Genomic DNA, 20,219 nt, shown 5'->3' on the forward strand with positions numbered 1-20,219 from the left:
ATAAACAAAAACACTTCGACTTGGTTTTATTCTTTATTAAAACATACATTAAAACATGGTGTATTTTATCCTTAACATATGTGAGAGCGTAATGAGGAACAAGCCCATTTAATATTAATAAGCGAATGCGATTGGCAAAGATCGAAACTCAATCAGTTTTTTATTTTTTTTATTGTCGTTTTTGGCTGATTGAGTTTCCACTAAATGGCGCAATTATTCAAAGCTCAGTTATTGCGGATTTACGTTTAAAAAATTCATTCACTACAATGTACCAACAAGGAAAACATGAAAGTCCCAAACAGGGCAGTCGAGTCGAATTCGGAGTGTTTCGTTTAGTGTTTAGTAATGGTCGGCGTAAATGGAGTGTCGAATTCCGAAACTGTGGGCCGGCGGGAACTCAAGCAAAACCTGAAAAAAAACACACAAAAATCCTATAAAACTTGCCTGGTTAAAGACCCCTAGGGCTTACCCGAGACGCGCCGGTTAGTGTTGGTTAGTAGCGGAAAACCCCCCAAATGAACGATCGGTTAGTCGACTTTTGGCGGTTAGAAAAGAAGGCTGGTTTTATCGCCTTTTTGGAGAAACGTGTTGTAAGTGCCCAGAAAGGGAGAATGGCGTATGCCGAACGAATGACTGGGGGCATGTTTTAAATGCGCCATTACCTGTTTAACATAGAAAGGTGTGAATGGACATAATGGTGAATGCGAGCAAAAGCTTGACCAGTGATCTATGAAGATTTTTTTAATGTTTTTCTGGAAATTGTTTGAAGCCAGTATTTGTTTGAGAATCAGTAAACGTCTTGTAGAGAATTATTTAAATATTAATCAATTTCAGTATAGTTTAGAGTGTAATTGAGAAGATATTTGCGACACTAGAATTTTTTATGGTGTTATGTTTTTGACTAAAATTTTCCGTCTAAACCAGTCCTCGATGTGGTCTAAATGCTTCCGATCACTTAGAAACTTATGAGTTCAACGTACGTTGCTTTGTAAAGCAGGAATACTCCCCCAATTGGGCAAATTTCAGTGGGAATTGAAAATTCTCCAATTTTTAACTACACATTCTTCAGAACAACATAATTCGAACTCGTAGACGATTGTGGTTTAGTCCATTTTATGGAGCACACGAGAGTTTAGAAGTTTTGCAATTTTCACTTCCAATTTTTCCAATCTTTTCCAAAATTTTGCATCTTGGCCCAAGATGATTTTTTACTGCGTTTTGTAAATCAAAGATTTTGCCTGTTGCTTACTGATACCCCTTTGAATTCATGCGTAAAACTGAAATGAAAGCGTTTGTGTGTTATTTCTCGTCTAGCAATCATACGGTTCTCCCAAGATTGCCCATAATCCCAGTTCGAAATATTGTGGATATGCATCTGAATAAAATGGCGAATGTTCCACAGTAGAGCTAATTTGGAAATTTAGTCATTTATTTGCTTTACCTTTTCCGGAGAATAGACTCCTGGTCCGGGAATGGTGTCATCCTTCGGGACGTTGGTCCTGCCACTAATTGTGTAGGACGGGGAGTGGTTTTTGTAGTTTTCCGGATCAACGTTGTTGTATTGTCCCGGTCCCGGGTTCTTAATCCTTTCGTCTAGCGGTTCCTTGTTTCGTCCCGAAATGGTGTAAGCAGGCGCTCCCTTTTTGTCGCCAACCTCGGAGGGAATGTTGTAGACATTAGGGGCTAGAAAAACCACAATTCGATTTAGAGTTTTTCTCGGAAGCGGAAAGTTTTGGTTGGAAACAGTGAGGAATGGATGTGAACGCACCAGGAGTTTCCGCAGGTTTTTCCGAGTTTAGTTTACATCCGAAGCTGTATTTGGGAGTATGTTCGAGCATTACGGAATCAGCTTTCTCTACGTTGTACTCATTGGGGGCTACGGGTGAAAAAATTAAAATAAAACAGCGAAATCAACTAAAGCGGTTCGTTTAGCTACTACTACTGCACTAACCGGGTATATTGAAAGGTTTGGGCAAATCCGGCTTGACTCCAAAAGAGTACTTTGGTGTATTATCCAGCTTTTCGCCAGTGGGAATGTTGTAGACATTAGGGGCTAAAAAGTTCTCATTAATGAATGCCCTTCCGGGGCGTGAATATGTGCACTAACCGGGAATATCAAAGGGTTTGGGCAGTTCAGGCTTAACTCCGAAAGTATACTTTGGAGTATTATCCAGTTTTTCTCCTGTGGGGATGTTGTACTCGTTAGGTGCTAGAAAACGACATGCAATTATCACTACGAGTGCTAGTAGGAAGGTTTTTGCCAGGAATTAGACTTAAAAAGCTGCTAACCGGGCGTGTTAGAGGGTTTCGCTTCTGGTGCCTTGCCACCGAACGTGTACTTGGGTGCGTTCTCGGATTCCGGTACTTTGTATAGATTGGGTGCTGGAAATTGTGCTTATTAGATCGGTTGATTAAACATGCACTGAAGCAAGGAGTAGCAAGCAGAAAACGTGAACAAACTAAGCTGATTCCAATTACCGAAAAATCAGGGCTCAGTCCTGCCCAAGTGCAGTACAGTTGAATGAAACATGGATAGAAGAACAAGATGAGACACAGACATGTAGATAGATGAAAAAAATAATAATCAACTAACCAGGGCTGTTTGAGAATTTACCAATCGGCGTTCTTCGTCCAAACGAGTACCTGTGGCTACTGGCACGCGTAAAAGGTTTATAAGCGTTAGGAGCTGTGTTAAATAATTAATTTTCATTAATCTATTAATCTGATTAATTTTGCTTCAAATCGATATATTCAAGCAATGAAAATATGGAATCTGGGGGGAAATTACTGCGATTTCTGACCGCAGTACTTTGGTTATTTTACGCGAATTTTGTTATGAAAATGCCGTTTTTTGCAGTCTTTGAACTGCTGCCCGATGGAAACTCACTGTTATTTCATTTAGATTGCAAGGTTTTAGCAAAGGTGGCGAAAATTGGCTGAAATCTTCAAGTTTCGCGAACGCAGTTCCATATTTTCTCATTGTTTGAATATATCACTTTTTACGTATTTGAACATGTTTAGTGAATTCATCCAACCAAACTAAACAAGATGCTTAATTTTTTAAATTTTTTGTTAAATAACCAGATGTAAATCATTAACGTGGGTTGATCAAAAGAGTTTTAAGGCGCTGGACATATTTTTTTATAACACAGTGTGTGCTTGCAACAAGTGTTTACTTGGTATTTTATTTGAATTTTTTAAATTCGTTTTTGAAAAAATATGGTTTCACTGCTCGGCCAAGCGCAAGGCATCCTTGGCGCATCTTGACTACGAGCCGGCAACCCTGTGCCTTGTTGCAAGTTATCCCCTTAAGCTGAAGGTTTTTGACAGCTAACTTCAAAAACCAGTCGATTTATTTCAAAATTTGCACGTTTTTTTCGAAGGTCGGTTTATTTGAATTGTTGTAGCCGTCTTTTGCTCCCCATAGTGCTTCGCTTGGCAGTAATTTCCAAATTTCTTAGTTAAAATCGCGCACGCAAACACCCGCCGCAAATAATAGTGACGTGAAACCATCGTGGCCACATTTAAACCGACGCCAACCGATTGTCCAGTATTTTCGGGCTGTTTAGTGTCCAGCGACTGAAAAACACCTTTATCTACACCCGAAGGTAAGCCATGTTTTTGCGCATTTACCACGTACCAGGAGTATCAACAGGCTTTCCCACATTGGTCTTCAGCCCAAAAGTGTATTTAGGCGAGTTGTCATGAACTACTTTTTCAGCCTTATCGGGGTTGTAGTCTCCGGGCGCCGGAAAGTTGTCGGCCCGCGGATCTTTAGGCCTGCTGTGCAGACTTAAAGCTGGTGGCGTGTCCTTGCCTAAAAAAAACAGCCCCCAGTCAAAATCCTGCGGATCTCTCTCAGCCTCATGCGAATTTGTACCTTTAGCACTGAGACCAGTGACGTTGTACTGGCCAGGGCCTGGGCCTACGTTTTCCAACTTGGCGTTGGGCTTCGCCCCGAAACTGAAAGCGGGAGCGCTCCCTGTTTTGGCTTCCAAAGGTTTTTTACCTGGAAAATTCGGCTCAGGCAAAGCACAATTTAAACCGATATTTGCGGGTTCTTACCGATGTAGGAGGGCAGAGAAACACAGGCCGGACCTGGACTGTTATATTCAGCTGCGATTGGCCCACGTCTTTTGGTCGGAGTCCATGGTCTTTGAGTCATACCACCCATGACGATCTGTTGCAAAGAAAAATCAATCAAATCAAAATTGGACTTTTCCTTAAATGGCGGAGAGAGAGTGTGTGGATGGAGCGGTGATCTAACAAAACCATGACATTATTGTCCACAGGCCGAAAACCGGTTCATTTACCTTTTCACATTTACTGATCAGTGGTCGGATGGTGTTTGGGGACCACCGTTAGGCTCTGATGGTGTCCGCTTTTGTATTTTTAGCGGTGAGCTTTCGGTTTTTGCGCAAATAATAATTCAAATCGATTTTGAGGAAACGCGTGCGGTTTCCCATCACCTGACTGACTGAAAGGAAATTGGGAATCGATATCCTCTACACTGTGTCCAGTGGAAGAAGGGCCAGTATGGCAAGAGCGAAAAAGTCAATGATCCAGTTAAAAACTGGTGTTAATATTTTTGGATAGTGTTTTGTGAAAACTTTCAGCTTCAATGTCACTATTATGCAGTAACTAAATTGTGAGAATTCTACTTTTACTAATTTTCTGATGATTTCTCGCGCTTTAGAACCAAAATTTTCAATTTTTTCGACTATTTTGCGTCAATTTTCAGTCTCGTTTACTGTACTTACAAGTACTTGCTACAGAGAGTACTTGTTATCAACACTTAAATAAAACTCATCAGTTTCAAGAAATCTCCGCTTCGGAAAAGTTTCCGGATTTGTCCGTGATTGCTGGTATAGTAGGCCCTTCTTTTGACAACGCAATGCAATTGCAGCGAAACTAGCAGGCCTACAAGCGCTAAATCGCCGGTTATACGGGTGTATTCCCGCAATGTTTTTCCACAATTAAGGACACTGTCTAAGATAAGAAGGCCCAGAATAGGGATATGAAAGTGTGTTAAATTGAGGATCAGCAATGAACAATATCCGCAGTAAAAATTCGATAAAATCCTCTTTTTGAACTTTTGGTCAAGAATTTCAACAATGAGCGTTTGAGTAAGTTCTATTTTTGACGTTCGAAGTTGCTTTTTCAGGGTGGTACTCCGGCCCATTTTGCTACAATGGCTTGACCACCGCGATATATTCAAAAATTACCAAAAATTACACTTTCCATATACCCGCCCTTAACATTTTGCGCACAGTGTCTAGGCTTCTAATGGATCGTCAGGGGCTAATCTATTGGTGCCTGGCACCAGTAGGGAATTTTCTACTAAAGGCTCTAAATTCGGGTCACTAACCAACGATGCTATTTACTTACTTAGTAATTTTAGTATGAGAATAAATACAGCGAGAAAATGGTACAAAATCCAAATGCCGCACCACACCAAAACTTCGTAAGCGCGCTTTCGAAACTGATCGCAACAATCGGACTTTTTGCGGTTGAAAACTGTACGAACCCCCACCAGAAAGCTGTACATCTAAGGACAACCTGTTGGGTATTCTTTTATGGGCATGGGTTGGTTGCGACCTACTCGCCGCTATTGTTTAATTGAGCTCTTTAATTCGCCTTTTTTCGCCTTTAAACACACGCAATAGGCGGACACTTCACCGTTTTCGTTATTTACCTTCACATCAGCTAATTACCAGCTAAACTGTAGATCGTTTAGGCTGTCAATTGTTTATAACATCGGTTGTTTTCAGTTATTGTGCATATTCGAGCTGGTTATCGGGCGCACAAAGTCATTAGCTCATTGCTGGAAATAACGTGTGCTCATGAGTAGGTCAGATGGTGCCATGAAAGTACCGGGTAGATTCAAGGCTTGGAATTAGGAAGTTGAAAACAGCTGGCGAAAGTCGCAGGATTTGCATGAATAAAAAAATCTAAAGTGGGTGTCGATTTGCGGAAATGTTCTCCAAGAATCCTTCTGCTGTTTCCCGCTGAGGATGCCGATCTTGCCACTGAAAAAATCCACAAATCCCCTATTGCAATTGCCTGTAATTGGCGCAAATTGACCATGAGCGCCATTACCTAAAGACCCTGAGTGGCGCCTAAAGTGATCATGATCAGACACAGAAATTGCTTGGATATTGTCGCTTTAAACGAATTTGGCCTGAGGTTTGCTCTTATTTTCGCCAAACAATGTTCAATTATTGATTTAAGGGAATCGACCCACGTGCGGTGTCGAGACTCTCATTTTTTAAACACGTACAATGCCCATATTTGTCCCAGCTTCACCTTGCCCGGTTAAATGACGCATCGATAAACCCACTTAATTTGCTTTTTTCAACCATTTTTGCCACTGCAACATGGCAGTAATTAATTGCGGCTGTTTTATAGGTCGATTCGGCTTGGCATTGGAAAAGCGGCAACTTTAGGTGGTTCCATCGTTGAAAAAGCGGCCAGAAGCTGAAAGTCAACCCGGAGTTCCAGGCGAAAGTAAGGTAAGGGCTCTTAATTTTGCAAAGTTTGTTGATTTTCTGTTTATTTACTGCACCCTGTATGTTGGAAATTGGTTCGTTTTACGCGCTTTTAAGCGGTCGTGAAAAACAATTTTTCTTTCCTGAATGGGCTTAATCTGGCAGCAAAAATAACCGTAATAAAAGGCAGATTTGAAACTCGCAAATTTTTCGAATGCACCTTGTAACTACAAGCGTAAGGCTGAGCGCCTGTGTCGTGGCCATGGTTATCACTCCTCTCACTACTTAGCATGATACGGAGTGAGATGGCAAGAGCGGTCGTCAAGGAAACCACAAGACATTTTCATTCTACGAGGGCCGTTGGTGAAATTTTTGGAAATATTCGCGCCAAGTCCACCGCAATTAGAATCAATGAAGTAGCGTACCAAATGCATGTATGCGAATTCGCATAATTCGATTCCGTTTTGTCAATTTTTAAACATACCTCGTATTCGATTTAAGTGAAAAATTTGGAGAACCGAAATTAACAAACTTCATCAATAGATAATAGATCCTGACATCCTACCGGCCAATGTGAGAGTCCGATGTTTTTTGCATTCTTATCGTTAAGTCCACGCCTATTTCAGTTTATTCGCTTGTGAATGAGCATGTTTGGAATCAAATGAGCAAAAACTTACAAAGTGCTGTAACTCTAAAACAGATGTTTCTTCTAAAGATTTTTAATGAGTTTTTTAACAAGCAAATGTGTCCTTTCAGTACGATTTTTTCAGATGAGAAAATCGTGCAATTTATTTTTTCTGGCCTACGATGCAGACAAAAAAGTAGCTTTTACTAAAACTGAACTACACATTTAATTCTTCTATAACTCGGGAAGCTAAAAATTCAAATTTGGATGAGTTTTATACGCCAAAGTCTCTTCTCTGGGTGGATAAAGTTTTGATTTTTAGTCCTCATCGGGCTATTTTTCACTTTGATTTTTCGAAAATTGCCTTTTGTTGTTTTAGTAGGCCGGAATATATCATTTATTTGCTTATTAACTTTGGGCTAATTTTGATCAGTCTTGGTATATAGAAGAAAAAAACGTCCCGGTATTTCGGTGTTTATGGCCTGAAAAGATCATTATATCACACATCGTTATACTAATCGTTATTTATAGAATCCCCATATCGTATGTAAATGTTAATGGACCGGTTCGCAACCAGTCGCCAACCACTTTGAAAACTTCAAATCAACTGAATAAGTTAGTTATTTCCACTTTTTTATATGCACTTTTTTATATACAATTCAAAATGAATGGAAAAAATGAGAAACTCGTACAAGTTCTAAGAAAACGTATCGGTAAATTGAAATGGAAACTTGGAAAAATTATCAGAAACTGCCAACATTCGCTAAGAAATCAAACCAATAATTTCAATATTCCGTGCTTCGGCAAATTGTAACAATTTCATGAAAGACGCTTTGATTACATCAAATTTCCGTCTCGTTCACTGGACACGTAATCAGAAAAGAACGACAATTATTGCGTCACTGCCAAAAGGCTTGGGACAGTCTGTATTTTACATTAATTATATATTTGCGGTCAATGACATTTAAATAGTAATTAGTGTCTCATATTGCATCTCGCTTTGATATCTCAAAATCCAATTGATCGTTTCTTTCCCTCTTTGCTAGTAAACCATAATACGGCTTTCCGATAAAACGTCTCATGTTACGTCTCGCTTTAACATTAATCAATCTCTATATCGCTTCTTTCTTCTCGCGAATGTGAACAGTAATTCGACTTTTTTTGACAAACTTCAAAAACATCGCAAATTTTTTGCGTTTGCGTTTAATTTAGCGCACGTTGTCAATATTTAGTTTAGTCAAGCAATTAGTTTAAACGTCAGATTTGATAAATGCAACTTTGATTTATTATCATGAATTCACAGTTTGTATAAAAATGTTTGTATGTACCTCACAAGACCGACAAAACACTCCCGTTTTCGTTCCCCAACAGATACTTTACTAGAACACCTACAAACGCAACTGAACTAAGGACTAATATCTGTTTGTTTTGTAAGCCAGGAATTTTTACTTTTTTTTTATTTTCTTTGTATAGCTGATTAATTTATACGAACGTTAGGAATAGGAATTAATTTTAGAATAAGCTAGGCTAAGGCACATATATACTAAACAAGGGCAGAAAGACCGATTGGGTCGATAGCCTTTTTCTGTAGGAAATAAAGATTATTTATATATTTATATATATGTTTGTATGTACTAATAGAAAGAATTGTACAGGGTGTGCAGATGAGTCCCTAAAAAGTGCTACGGCCGCGCAGTTTTTGTCAGTGTATTGAGTTTCGTGAGTTTCTAGCAAGGTTTATGTGAAACTGAAACGTTGATAAACAACTAGTTTATTGAACATAATGAAAGTACAGGTACAATTATGGCAAATAAAAAACATTTGGAAATTACGCCTATTGGATATGTCGTGTGCTGCACCCAGGGGCGGCTTAATCTTAGTTTTGGTGAATTTTCATGTTTTAGCATTTCCAAAGTGTAAATGATACAAAAAAAATACTTGGAACTTTTGGCGAATTTCCCGAATCTTGTATGTACAAGGAAAGGGTACTACTGGGTTTTTGGCTTTAGCTTAAAATCTGTCTCCCTGATCAAAACAACAACAACAACCACCTAGAGATGATAAAAATATAGCTACGTCACTGCACTAACATATTGTGTTATACATATGATCGCTCGATACGTAGATACATCTTACAAAAAATATTAACACCGATTTAATCTGTTTTTTGCGTAATTTACCCTGCCTAACTAGTGTTTTATTTTTATATACTCTTAACTGCTTACCACCTAGACATTTATCGTTTAACTAGTTTAAGTCACCAAAGTCGCAATTAGGTAAGAAAACCAATGAATCAATAATGGGTAAGATTGAAATGACTCAACTGCCCTGGCTGAGGAGCGTATAAACGTTATAAAAATAAAATTTCAGATACAAAATTTAATTCCACCCTGTATATTGCTAGATTGAAGGTCTCAACTAAGAAAATAATCTACACTAGAGCAACACTGTAGCAACATTGAACAGAAAACGCTTAAGGCTACACGGTATATCGATGGTATCTAGTACTTTGAACGAGCGAAATTGGGGCGTTCCTAGTACTGCAGAGCAGAAAAATACGCTGAGTTTGATTCAGTTTTTGATTATTGAATCGGGAAGACGGGAATTAGCATTGAAAAGGGCGCGTGATTAGAACAGAGTCTCCTGCGCCCATGAACACTTTTTGTCGATTTTGCTACTGGAAGCCGACAGTCTGTGGACGTCGGCCACTGAAATCTGCGGAAGCCCACCCTCAAACAAAGTGGATGACGATTTCGACGTTCTGCTGCTACCAGGAATCGCCGGTTCTAGGGAAGCCCTGCAAGTAGAAAACGTTAATTGAAACACTTTTTATTAAGCAGAATGAATGAACCTTTTGCTGGCGTTGGTGATGGTCGGCGACGATTCATTCGACACAACACACACTGTAGTTCTTTTATCGTAACACGCGCCCTCCTCACTATTCACATCACTGTCGGTGTCGAAGGGATCCACGCCGTTTTCCGTGTTTTCATCCTCGTCCGGATACGTATCGCAAACATACGAGAGACCCTCGCACTCTTCTGGATAGTCCGTACCTAGAACATCCCAAGTCTGTTTTTCGGACCCCAATCCAAGATGGGTAATGGAATAGTTACCTAAAGAACTATTGCAGCTGCTAATGGAAGCCAGCGGGGCCAAACGGGGCTTTAAATTCGGTTGATCGACAGCGCGGTCGTAAAGGGCGCGATCGCTGCCGCAGGGCGAGCCCCCAGGGGTTGGCTGCGTGACTAGAATGTCGATGGGATAGTAAAAGTCGTAGATTTCCGGAACTGGAGAGGATTGTCGGCGCGATGATTTGTACTTGTGGGCTGGCAGCACCGGAATGCCCAAAGTCACAGCAGAGTCGCGCCTCTCCAAGTAGGAGCTGCCTGAGGAAGAGCACGTGATGTTACTGGGACGTCTTGGCACGTCTAGATTGCTAAAACACACCAAAACCACGCTCAATCTTCTGAGCGAACTGATTTTTTCGTTAAAATAGGCACCTATTGAAGTAAACCTCGTCGTAGATTGAGGCGCCGTCCTCAGGGAGCGAATCCTCATCGATAAAGCAGGGCAATCGGAGGCTTGCCTTCAATGACGGCTCTATTAGACTACTGTATCCTGAAGCCAAATTTTCAAAACTTTAGGATTTCGCGAAAAATAACCAACCTTTCGCTTTTTAAACAGTTTTGGCAGTGATTCTCAACCCTTTTTTTTATCTCGGTACAGCACACAAAAATAAATGCGTCGCATTGGCCCTGAGGATGCTTGAAATGTAAAAAACAGGCTTGTTTTCTGTTTTTACATCAAGTCAGTTACTTGCCTGCTACAGATGAAAATCGTCTGGAAGTTCTTCGTGCTTGCGATCCCATTGACATATCCAAAGACTTGCGACTGGATCGTCTAGGATTGGGATTCAGTTGTTCGTAGGCGTTCGCTTCTAGAGCTAGCTGGATTTGGCGTTCTTCCTCCTCCACTTCGGCAACGGCAGCTGCCGTAAAATTGGGATCTTCGAGTGCCTTTTCAGTCTGCAAATAGTTGCGAAATATCAATCAATATCACCCGAGATCAAAAGGCTGCGTTTATTCAAACGTCTGGATTAAGTAAAATCCATTAGTTCTGCCTCCCACGTTTTAAGTAAATACACTTCGAATACGCATTCGAAGAAATCGAAATTTGCGTCCGAACAACAGAGATCTTTAGGAATTTTTCCACATTTCCATGTTGTCGGCAGGCAAGTTTATTATTTCGACGACTTTAAACAGTCGATAGATCACTGTCGGCCCCGGATTGAAATTGTGTTTTTGTGCGGCAAAGTTTAATGGCAAAGAAATTCATGACTCAAAGTTTGCCGCTCAAATATCGACCCTGCAAGACCCAATTTGGCTGCAAATGGGCAAAGTTTCCAAACTTCCACCCAATGTAAACTGATGTATCGCATTTAATCATGTACAGTATGTCCCAATCTGTTTGGTAGTGACGCAATCATTGTTCTTTCTCTATTACTCGTCCACCGATCCAGGCGGCAATTTGATGTTTTTAAATTGTTACAATTAGCGGAAGTATGGAAAATTTTCTATATGACGGTGCAAAAAAATGGTACCTTGGATTTTGATTTATATAACACGAGAAGTACCATCAGGCCGAAGAAACTGCCCAGAGTGGCAGCGATGCGAACCCCGGTCATAACATCGTAGGTCTTGTAGTATTCCCTCGGGTCAGTCGTACTGCTGCTGAGGATCGATTTTGCTGTAGTACTGGTGATATTGCTTTCCTGTTGTGATGAGCCATTTGGCTCCCCAGCCATCACGCACTTCCTTCACCTGCAATTAAAAAAACCATCGGTTTTCCATTGTTCATGCAGGGCTCAGAAACGCAGCCAGTCAATGGCTCCACGCAATACCTCCATTTCACCTAAAATATTTACCGTAACGTAAATGTTTTGCTAATAAATTAAAGGCATTATTCGAGTGGCTTGCCAAATTACCAAATATTGTTTATTTGCTTTGGTAATTTTGGCCGTCTTATGAGTGCAAGCTCGGAGCGAATTTCCAAGATTGCTCAATTAATATTTTAAGTGGCTTTCCATCATCGATTTGCCTTAGTTCGGACAACAGCAGCGAATTTTATATTTTGCGATAATAAGTTTGAAATTTTCAGTCATGTTACTGATAGTCCAACTTTGTAAAATAAAATTGTGGAAATTTTGAAGTCCTGCACTGTGTCAGTTCGCAATTGCACTTTTAAATTCATTTGATAAAAATAATGATTTTTATTCGAATGCATCTAAAACTGCCATTTTTCGGTCAGAAGCGATGATCATAAAGAAGAAGAATCATAAGCACTTTTTGTTACTGTTCATTTGTTTAACTTTTACGCAAATGTGCGCAAAAGCAGAGACAAGTTTGACAAGACAAGCTTGTCTTTGGCAAAAGTAAATGTGACAAATTGAACCTGTCACTGTCATTATATTTTTTAAATTATTTTTATTAAAAAGTAACCGAGAGGATTTTTTAATTAATTAGGTAGGTTTATCGACAACTACTGATCTTAATTTAAAGTTTACTTAAAGCAACACACGATTTTTTTTAAATAGCGCTAATTTCATGCAAAATATGCAACTCATACAAACACCATACCGTGAAAGCAGCACTTGCATTTTCAACACTCATTGTTTCACTTGTATATGCTGACAAAAGTAGGCTTTTGTAAAATTACAAACGTCAAAACGTCACAATTTCAAAAATAGCATTGACATCAAACTTAAAATATCAAGTTGATGCCTTTTATTTTTAGCGATTCTTATTTATTATAATTTATGACTCGTATTATGTCTTTCATTCGAAGAAAAAATGTTGTTCGATATGAGGGCAAAAATCCGTTTTTCGAACTCCTGACTATTAATTTACCTATTAAACGCCGTCGTCGTTCAAAAAACGACACTTTTCGCCCTTGTATCGAAGACTACTATTTTAGAATTAATTTAGTATCCTAAAACGATAGGTCTAGAAAACGGCAAAATAAAATCGTGCATAAGTAAAAATCCTGTCAATCCAAAATTTTGAAGTCGTTTTAGAGACTTAAGACACTTATAAATCGATAAATTATTCATCTGACGCATTGAATATTATTCTTTTGGCCATAACTCTGGAAGAGGCGAAGGGCATTAATCTTCGCCTGAGTACCGCTCTGAACAAGTCCCCGCCCCTTCTGCAATTATTTTCTGCGGTTGGCAGGCAACCCCAAATGCACCTGGGCCAAATAAAGCAGGGCCGGCTTTGGCAAATGTTCGACCAAACTCGAAAGTCGAAACTATTCCGGGTGGTTACATTTCACGCTTAATCGGAATGTCAGTGAAATCGAAAAAATAATAACCCGAGAATAAGGAAATTATCTAGGGTTATATTAAGGAGATAGACACATTTGAAGTAGTCGTGAAGGAAACAAATCAATGAAGCGCGCAGAATTCTTAAAATCGGCAAGCAAATGGAATAAAAAATAGTTGAAACCTTCAACTGAACGAAAAAGTAGATCATTCTTCCTGTAGCTGGATTTGCTTCAAAGTTAAACACCATATACATTTCATAAGTGGAAAGCAATAATTTACAGTACTCCATTATATTATATTGGACGCCAAGTAGCAATTCAAATAACCGAAACATTGCGAAATGCAGATTGAAGAAGAAATGTGGGCATTTAAAGACAAGCTGAAAAAATACGAGCGAGGCGAGAGGGCGAGAAAATCCCTCAACTTGTTCCGAGGCAAAGAGCCCTTCGCAAATAAAGCCCCGCAAATGAGGGCGTCTATTTGAATAGAAATGACTGACACACTCTTGGACCGGAATTGTTCACTTTAGGCGATGGCAAGCACTTGAATAATCGATTTTCCCATTTAAATAAACTCTTTAACATTAAATGTCACTGTCAAGTGGTTTAAGTAAGTAATCAATCAGGTTGAGGCCAATAGAGTCGCTTCAATGTTGACAGCTCAGTGACAGTATTTATGATTCAAGATTTTGTTCAACTGACCTAGATTTTTTAGGTGGCTTGACATGTTTAATGACTGTATTTTTCCGCAGTTGAATCTAAACAAGGCGCGCAAACCGGATCGGAAACAATGACGTCTATTTTCGGTGTGTTGAGCAAACAAAAGGTTTGCTGTCGGCCCTTTTAAAATGGTCTACTTGAAATCGCGCAGACAGGCAACAAAATGATAATAAACGAGGCGAAATCAATCTCGGGCGCCCTAAAAGGGACTGTAAAATCTACGGGCATACAAATTGGGAAACGGACCGAACACACTGACAAGCGTTAAATTTATGTGCGGCCTGAAGACGAATTAGCCGCTTTCGATCCGTCAATCCGGCTCAAAGGGGGATAATTTGACTGACATTTATATATAACTGAGACTCAGAGAAACGACAGCCAGACGTGGTGGCGTTTAACTGTTGGTTTGGTTTTCAACTTTTTTGATTTGAAAATGATCGTCATGTTGAAAATTGATTATTTTAACATCAAAGTTTTTGACTTCCATCTCAAAGTGTCTCCAAAAAAGTTTAGGATCTTTCACATTTCGCTACGAGGCGCTATTAAAATAATTTTTTAGTGTAATTATAAAAAGTCTAATTTGATTTTCATCAATTGAAGCTTATTTGCCAAAAACGTTTTCATTGTAGAGTCCCAGTGAGTGTCTTTTTGTTTGACGACAACAGAAGGCATTGGAATCTCAAAATAATATTTTAAAATTTCGTGGATTTGTGAAATTAAAAACGCAATAGAGCCTTCAATTCGCATGTTTAATATGTTTCTTTGTTAATAACTACTGTGGTTGAACCCACTAAATCAGACTAAGGTTTAGCAAATAAATTGCCCTGAGTGCTACTCTGTGCTATCCCGCCGCCCTCTCCGCACATATTCCGGGCGTCTGACTGGCAACCCCCAATACATCAGAGCTTAAACGACAGGGTCGGCTTTGGCACAATTTTAATTTWAATATCGGRAATTTGCATGGTAAAGTTAAACTAAAGTATTACTTATTGATTTTGATGGAAATGTTACTAGGAAAACCGSATTATTCRAGCCAAACACAAAATATTAAATAAAAATTGCATAAAAAAAGAMGAATCTGATGCGATTGGAGGAACATTTTTTCGCATTTATAGTCGCGTGTCTTCTAGAGACTGYTGAAATTTCAAATCGCTACTTACTCTTGTTTGGCCGTTAAGATTTTTTGAAGAAAACGTTGCGGTTGTGTGAATGTTCATTTTTAATCGAGCTTTATAAACATCCAAAAAGAAGCATTAAGCACGATTTTAATGCACTTGTGAACGGATTTAGATCCAAGTGTTTTATATAGATGGTGAACATTCCAAGGTGTTTGCTGGTTCAATGTGGAAAATACGAAATTGTAAAAATGGGCGTATCGTTAGAAAACTTGCACTTTTGGAACAAGACTTTAAAAATTTGCAAAAAGTCAGAATCAGATGCAATCTGAATAAATTTTTGAACTGCTGAAATGTCAAGTAGCTACTTTCTCTAGATTAGAAGTCATCATTTTTTAAAGAGAGTCGTGCGGTTCTTTGGTTTCCTTCATTTTTAAAGACACTATATAAGCATAAAAATATGGCGAAATTTCAATGAAATTTCCAGAAATTTGCAGAAACTTTGCGGGTCCTAAAGCTGTGATAATGTCTGGATGGTAATTTTTTTTAGAAACCGCGTTTATTTGTTTGAAGATAACTAATTTATACTGGGAACAATTCTATCTAGATTTATTTCACATAGTTTTTAGTAACTGAATTTATTATTGTTGGCAATTTACAATCTAGCTACCACTTAACTTATGCACTTACCTCTCATAACAAATACATGATCAAAGTGAGGACAAAATCCGCTCTGTTGGCTCATTCCACCCTGCACATGTTCACCGATCCTGCAAGCTGAATCACTGCTCGGTTCTGTTGAAATTATCGAAAAAACAGCAGGAGACCAGATGACTTCAATTAAAGCTTTCCACGCTATCCAGGAGTGCAAGTGAGGCGATCCAAAGCAAATCCAATCTTCATAGTATCGCAGGAATGCCGCACTGTTCTACTACGCCTAATGTACCAAGCGGAACTGTGTTTCTGCGATTTTTCCTAAACTCGTGGCAATCTATTTTAAGAGTGGTCTTGACTCAATGCGATTTGCCTTCGGCATTAAAAGCCACAATTCGACCAAAAAGCTCGGGATTGTCGATTTCCCGTTCACTCGCAATCGCCCCGATCCAGCAGCAACAGGAGCTTTAGGGCCCAAATGTTGCTCAATCAAAGAATCGAGAAATTGTCCACTTACATTCTGATGACTTGATCAACACTCAAGTGAGACACTGCACAAACAACGCGAGAAAGGTCCGCGGTTGAACTTTGGGGGATGCTACAAGTTAGTATGGGATGCTATTGATGTAAGGGGAAACGACCTTGTCCGCAATGTTGGGGAAGTTGGAGCGTCGCAGCTGCCAGCGTCGCGACGAATAGATCGGCACTGAAAGGGCCAAAATTCGCGGGCGTCACGACGCAAACTCTCGGGAATATATTAGATCCAGTATGGATTCAAAGGTAGAAGATTCCAGGTTTTTACAAGGGCCCCCGTTCTGTTTAGGTGAAAACCCCAATAAAAAAATTATTCGGCCAGAAAGTCGGTGCATATGGACGACGTTGAGAATCGATTGCCGGTAATATAACAGAAGCGATCAATCAAACCGACCACATTGGGGGCATTAAAAAGCCATTTGGCAAATAATGGAGAAAAGATCGGAAATCTTATCTTGTGATGACAGAAACGATCATGGCAAAAGAATGGCTCAGCTTAATCTACACAATGCGATCGTTACCAGACTGCTGCAGAAGCGCTATAAATTACATCCAGAATGGCTTTAACGTTTTCTCTATTCTGGTTGTCTTTTTTCGAATGGTAGTTAATTAAACGACCAAAATTGAACCTTGCAGTGATTTTCTTCCTTATAAAGAGAAGCTGTAGAAATTCGAAACTTTGAAAATGCGATATTATGTGGACTATCGGTGAAATGTTTGTTCAATTCCCTATAAGGAAAACATAGGGGGAACATTTTCTATGCAAAAAGGGATACAGGTTTGTGATGTTCCTCGAAACTAGGGAGTTTTTCGGGTTTTTAGGTGAAGAAGTTTTTCAAGAAACATTAGTTAGAAACATGGCTCAAATACAACCGTTTAACCGGCGATTTAGCGCTTGTAGGCTGTACATTTAACTAAATACGTACACTTAAAATTTATTTAAAATCTTCGTTACTTTTATTAGGTACTCAAAAAACCTTTCTTCATAAAAAGCACCCCCAAAATGTTTTAAATCTTTCTTGATTTTCCTTTTCCATTTGAAACAATCAACACATTTTGGGGAATGTTGCAACAGGCAATCACGGACTTAAAAATTCTCTTATCAAACTATTTAGGAAACCTAATGCAATTTATTTAAATACGCTCCGTCAATTTGATGTACAAAAATACTTCACCGCGCTAAATATAAATTTTCAAACTGCGCGCCATTCACCGGGGCTAGAGCTGTCAAGATCCGCGCATAGGGAAATATAAGGGATACCGATAGGCGATAACCATAGAGAAAGTAAAATAATTTTTGACTTATTTGACTTACTCTATGGCGATAACCATAGATAAAGACGAAGACTTTTGACCAAATCCCCAAATGTTTGGGACTCAATCAAAAATCGCTGAGATTCAAATAATGGAAGCGTATTTGAAAAGAAAGGCACCAGAGTCAGGTAAGCCATGCAGTTTAGCCTTTTGATGAATCCTTGGATTAATGAAATCAGCGTAGATGGTCCGAAAAAACGGCAAAAGCTAGAAGAGTGTCCCCATAAGGAGAGATGTTACCGCAAGAACCCCCATCATTTCAAGCAGTTTGAGCATCCCTTTCGTGAGTTAGGTAGCCCATTGTTGGCTGATTTAGTGGCACTAATTCCAGGGATTTTTAGTGAACAACCTGATAGAAATGGGCGATTTGGTGACCATACCAGAAAACATGCCTCAGACTAAGGAGAACTATCTGGAACAATTGGAGATTTTGAGGCCGATTTTGCAAGCCCGAAAGTCCAGTGAAGCGCCTGAGACTAAAACAACCACTAGTACACAGAACAGGAAAGAACATAAACCCCAGGCAACCTCTTGCAGTGGCTCCTCGGGGAAAATTTGCGGAAAAACTGCAGTCGACAACACTCAGTGTAGTGTTGGCTCAATGCTGGACAAACTGCAGAAAAACGCCCCTTACAACCTATTTTTCACAACCATTCCCAAGAGCCAACACACTTTGACAGCCCCAAACAGTGTCACTTTCACAGGTACATTGCCCAAGCCCTAACAATTTCAGATTGCTAAACGCGCCTTTCAGACCTGCTTTGCCCCAGCTTGGGGCCCCTGAAGGAGTCCTTACAGATCAACTTCATGATTGATATCGGTTGGCTTGTCAAGCAGTACAAAGCGCGCGAACAAGAGTTAGAGCTCTCAAAGCCATTTTGATTAATCAGTAACTAATACAAGCCGTTTTAGTAACAAACCTTTAACAATCCTGTATGGGGACGACTGGCCTGATATGGTGGAATACATGCGGCGGTTTTGCCCGAATGTGAAGCACCATTTTGTGAAAATGAAGGACCCATTTGGGTGCCATCACACGTAAGCCTTCCAATGCCTCAGTACGCGCTTAACTAAAAAAAAATTGTTTGTTTACAGTAAACTGGGAATTTATGCCTACGAGGACGAGTCTATACGGGTGGTGGTTTCCACCGCAAATTTATACTATGAAGACTGGAATCATTACAATCAAGGGTGAGAGCGCACTATTGGAGGCTTTAAGACATCTATCTATCTATAAGTCATTATTGTCAGACTATGGATTAGCCCCAGATTGGCAAAGCTGCCCAGCAACAGCGCGGAGCGCGATGGAGAAGCAATAACAGGCTTCAAAGGCCATTTGTTGGACTATCTACGCTCCTATCAACTCCCCATTTTAAGGGACTGGGTGAAATACGTGGCAAATGCTGACTTTGGGGAAGTCAAGTGAGTCCAAAGCGCCGCTATTGGCAAGGTTTACACCCCGAGTTGCAGGGTGGCTTTGGTGTATTCAGCACCCGGCAAGCACTACGCGAAGCAAAACGGAAGCCACTTGCATCGGGTAGGCGATTTGCTGAGTCAACACTGCGTCCTTCCTGCCAAAACGACTGCCCAAAGCGAAGGCCCTTTGTCATGGGGCATTCTGGCGCAAGCATCTAGCATAGGTAGAGTTTCAGTGCTAGTAAAAGTTAATCCTTTAATGAAACTGGATGGGGGCAGGTTCAATTGGCAAAACTGCCGCTGAGTGGCTGAGGGGCTCGTTGCTGAGAAGCTTAGCCAGCCATAAGCAGAGCCCGTTACCCGGCAATTCTCAGGCCACCATTAGCTTGGTGTATCCAAGTGTATCGAACGTGGCCCATGGGTATTTCGGGCTGGAAAGCGGCGGATGTCTGCCTTATTCCAAAGCCACCAATGAGAAGCAGCGCTGGTTGCAAACTTATATGCAGTAAGTCAATTCAGGGCAAGCAAATCTTAATTCTTAACGGAACGTTCACTAGCAACGTTCCGTCAAAGGAAAATTGATGATAAAACCCGAGAATCATCACTTGACGTTAACGTGTTTTAGTCAATGGATTGCTGATGCCAGACACCGAACCAGGGCGATGCCCCACATAAAGTCCTACTGCCGAGTGTCCCCGGGCCTGGACAAACTGGCCTACTTTCTCCTAACTAGTGCCAATCTATCAAAGTCAGCCTGGGGCAACAACATTCAGAAGGATGGGGGGTGTTACATCAGATCATACGAAATGGGGGTGATGTTTTTGCCCCGCTTTTTCGACGAGGAGTTTTTTGAAATTAGCAACCCCACCACCACTAAGGCGCTGTTTCCTTTTATCTACGATTTGCCTTTGACTCCGTATAAAAAGGACGACTATCCCTGGTGTAATTAGGTATTTTGCTTGTTCTACTATGGTTTTTTTTGCTATATATAATATAAACCTCTCGAATCACTAGCTGGGTTTGATT

At 40.1% G+C, this 20,219-nt stretch overlaps 3 protein-coding genes across 12 annotated transcripts; 1 reads left to right on the plus strand and 2 right to left on the minus strand.

The window, feature by feature from the left end:
• Positions 1–20: 20 nt before the first annotated feature.
• LOC109536217 (outer dense fiber protein 3) lies at positions 21–5,772 on the minus strand. Of its 6 annotated transcripts, none has more exons than XM_019902328.2 (11): positions 5,696–5,772; positions 4,066–4,180; positions 3,881–4,009; positions 3,641–3,817; positions 2,594–2,686; positions 2,290–2,382; positions 2,108–2,209; positions 1,952–2,053; positions 1,769–1,876; positions 1,442–1,683; positions 21–408 (listed from the first exon to the last, which is right to left on the minus strand). In XM_019902328.2, the coding sequence occupies exons 2-11, from the start codon at positions 4,172–4,174 to the stop codon at positions 340–342; spliced, it is 1,224 nt and encodes a 407-aa protein (XP_019757887.2). In that variant the 5' UTR covers positions 4,175–4,180; positions 5,696–5,772; the 3' UTR covers positions 21–339. The 6 variants fall into 6 exon arrangements, with proteins under 6 accessions (XP_019757887.2, XP_019757888.2, XP_048516597.1 ...); XM_019902329.2 differs by lacking the exon at positions 5,696–5,772 and adding an exon at positions 5,389–5,647; XM_048660640.1 differs by lacking the exon at positions 5,696–5,772 and adding an exon at positions 4,314–4,332.
• LOC109546110 (probable tyrosyl-DNA phosphodiesterase) lies at positions 3,333–20,203 on the plus strand. Of its 4 annotated transcripts, none has more exons than XM_048660628.1 (12): positions 3,333–3,608; positions 6,409–6,512; positions 17,798–17,905; positions 17,962–18,060; positions 18,119–18,481; positions 18,532–18,634; positions 18,690–18,815; positions 18,873–18,968; positions 19,029–19,199; positions 19,248–19,417; positions 19,473–19,698; positions 19,819–20,203. In XM_048660628.1, exons 3-12 carry the CDS (start codon positions 17,830–17,832, stop codon positions 20,141–20,143), a joined length of 1,755 nt encoding a protein of 584 aa, XP_048516585.1. In that variant the 5' UTR covers positions 3,333–3,608; positions 6,409–6,512; positions 17,798–17,829; the 3' UTR covers positions 20,144–20,203. The 4 variants fall into 4 exon arrangements, with proteins under 4 accessions (XP_048516585.1, XP_048516587.1, XP_048516579.1 ...); XM_048660630.1 differs by having other exon boundaries at positions 6,409–6,482; positions 17,796–17,905; XM_048660622.1 differs by lacking the exons at positions 3,333–3,608; positions 6,409–6,512 and having other exon boundaries at positions 17,689–17,905.
• LOC109536219 lies at positions 8,869–16,655 on the minus strand. 2 transcript variants are annotated; one of them, XM_048660657.1, is made up of 8 exons: positions 15,966–16,655; positions 12,017–12,027; positions 11,717–11,936; positions 10,937–11,141; positions 10,617–10,734; positions 10,230–10,552; positions 9,965–10,169; positions 8,869–9,910 (listed from the first exon to the last, which is right to left on the minus strand). In XM_048660657.1, the coding sequence occupies exons 3-8, from the start codon at positions 11,918–11,920 to the stop codon at positions 9,742–9,744; spliced, it is 1,224 nt and encodes a 407-aa protein (XP_048516614.1). In that variant the 5' UTR covers positions 11,921–11,936; positions 12,017–12,027; positions 15,966–16,655; the 3' UTR covers positions 8,869–9,741. The 2 variants fall into 2 exon arrangements, with proteins under 2 accessions (XP_048516614.1, XP_019757893.2); XM_019902334.2 differs by lacking the exon at positions 12,017–12,027 and having other exon boundaries at positions 15,966–16,654.
• Positions 20,204–20,219: the final 16 nt, after the last annotated feature.

The sequence above is a fragment of the Dendroctonus ponderosae genome, unplaced genomic scaffold (assembly GCF_020466585.1).
Source record: "Dendroctonus ponderosae isolate FM_Combo_2020 unplaced genomic scaffold, Dpon_F_20191213v2 Dpon_F_20191213_1, whole genome shotgun sequence".
Classification (NCBI taxonomy): Eukaryota; Metazoa; Arthropoda; class Insecta; order Coleoptera; family Curculionidae; genus Dendroctonus; species Dendroctonus ponderosae.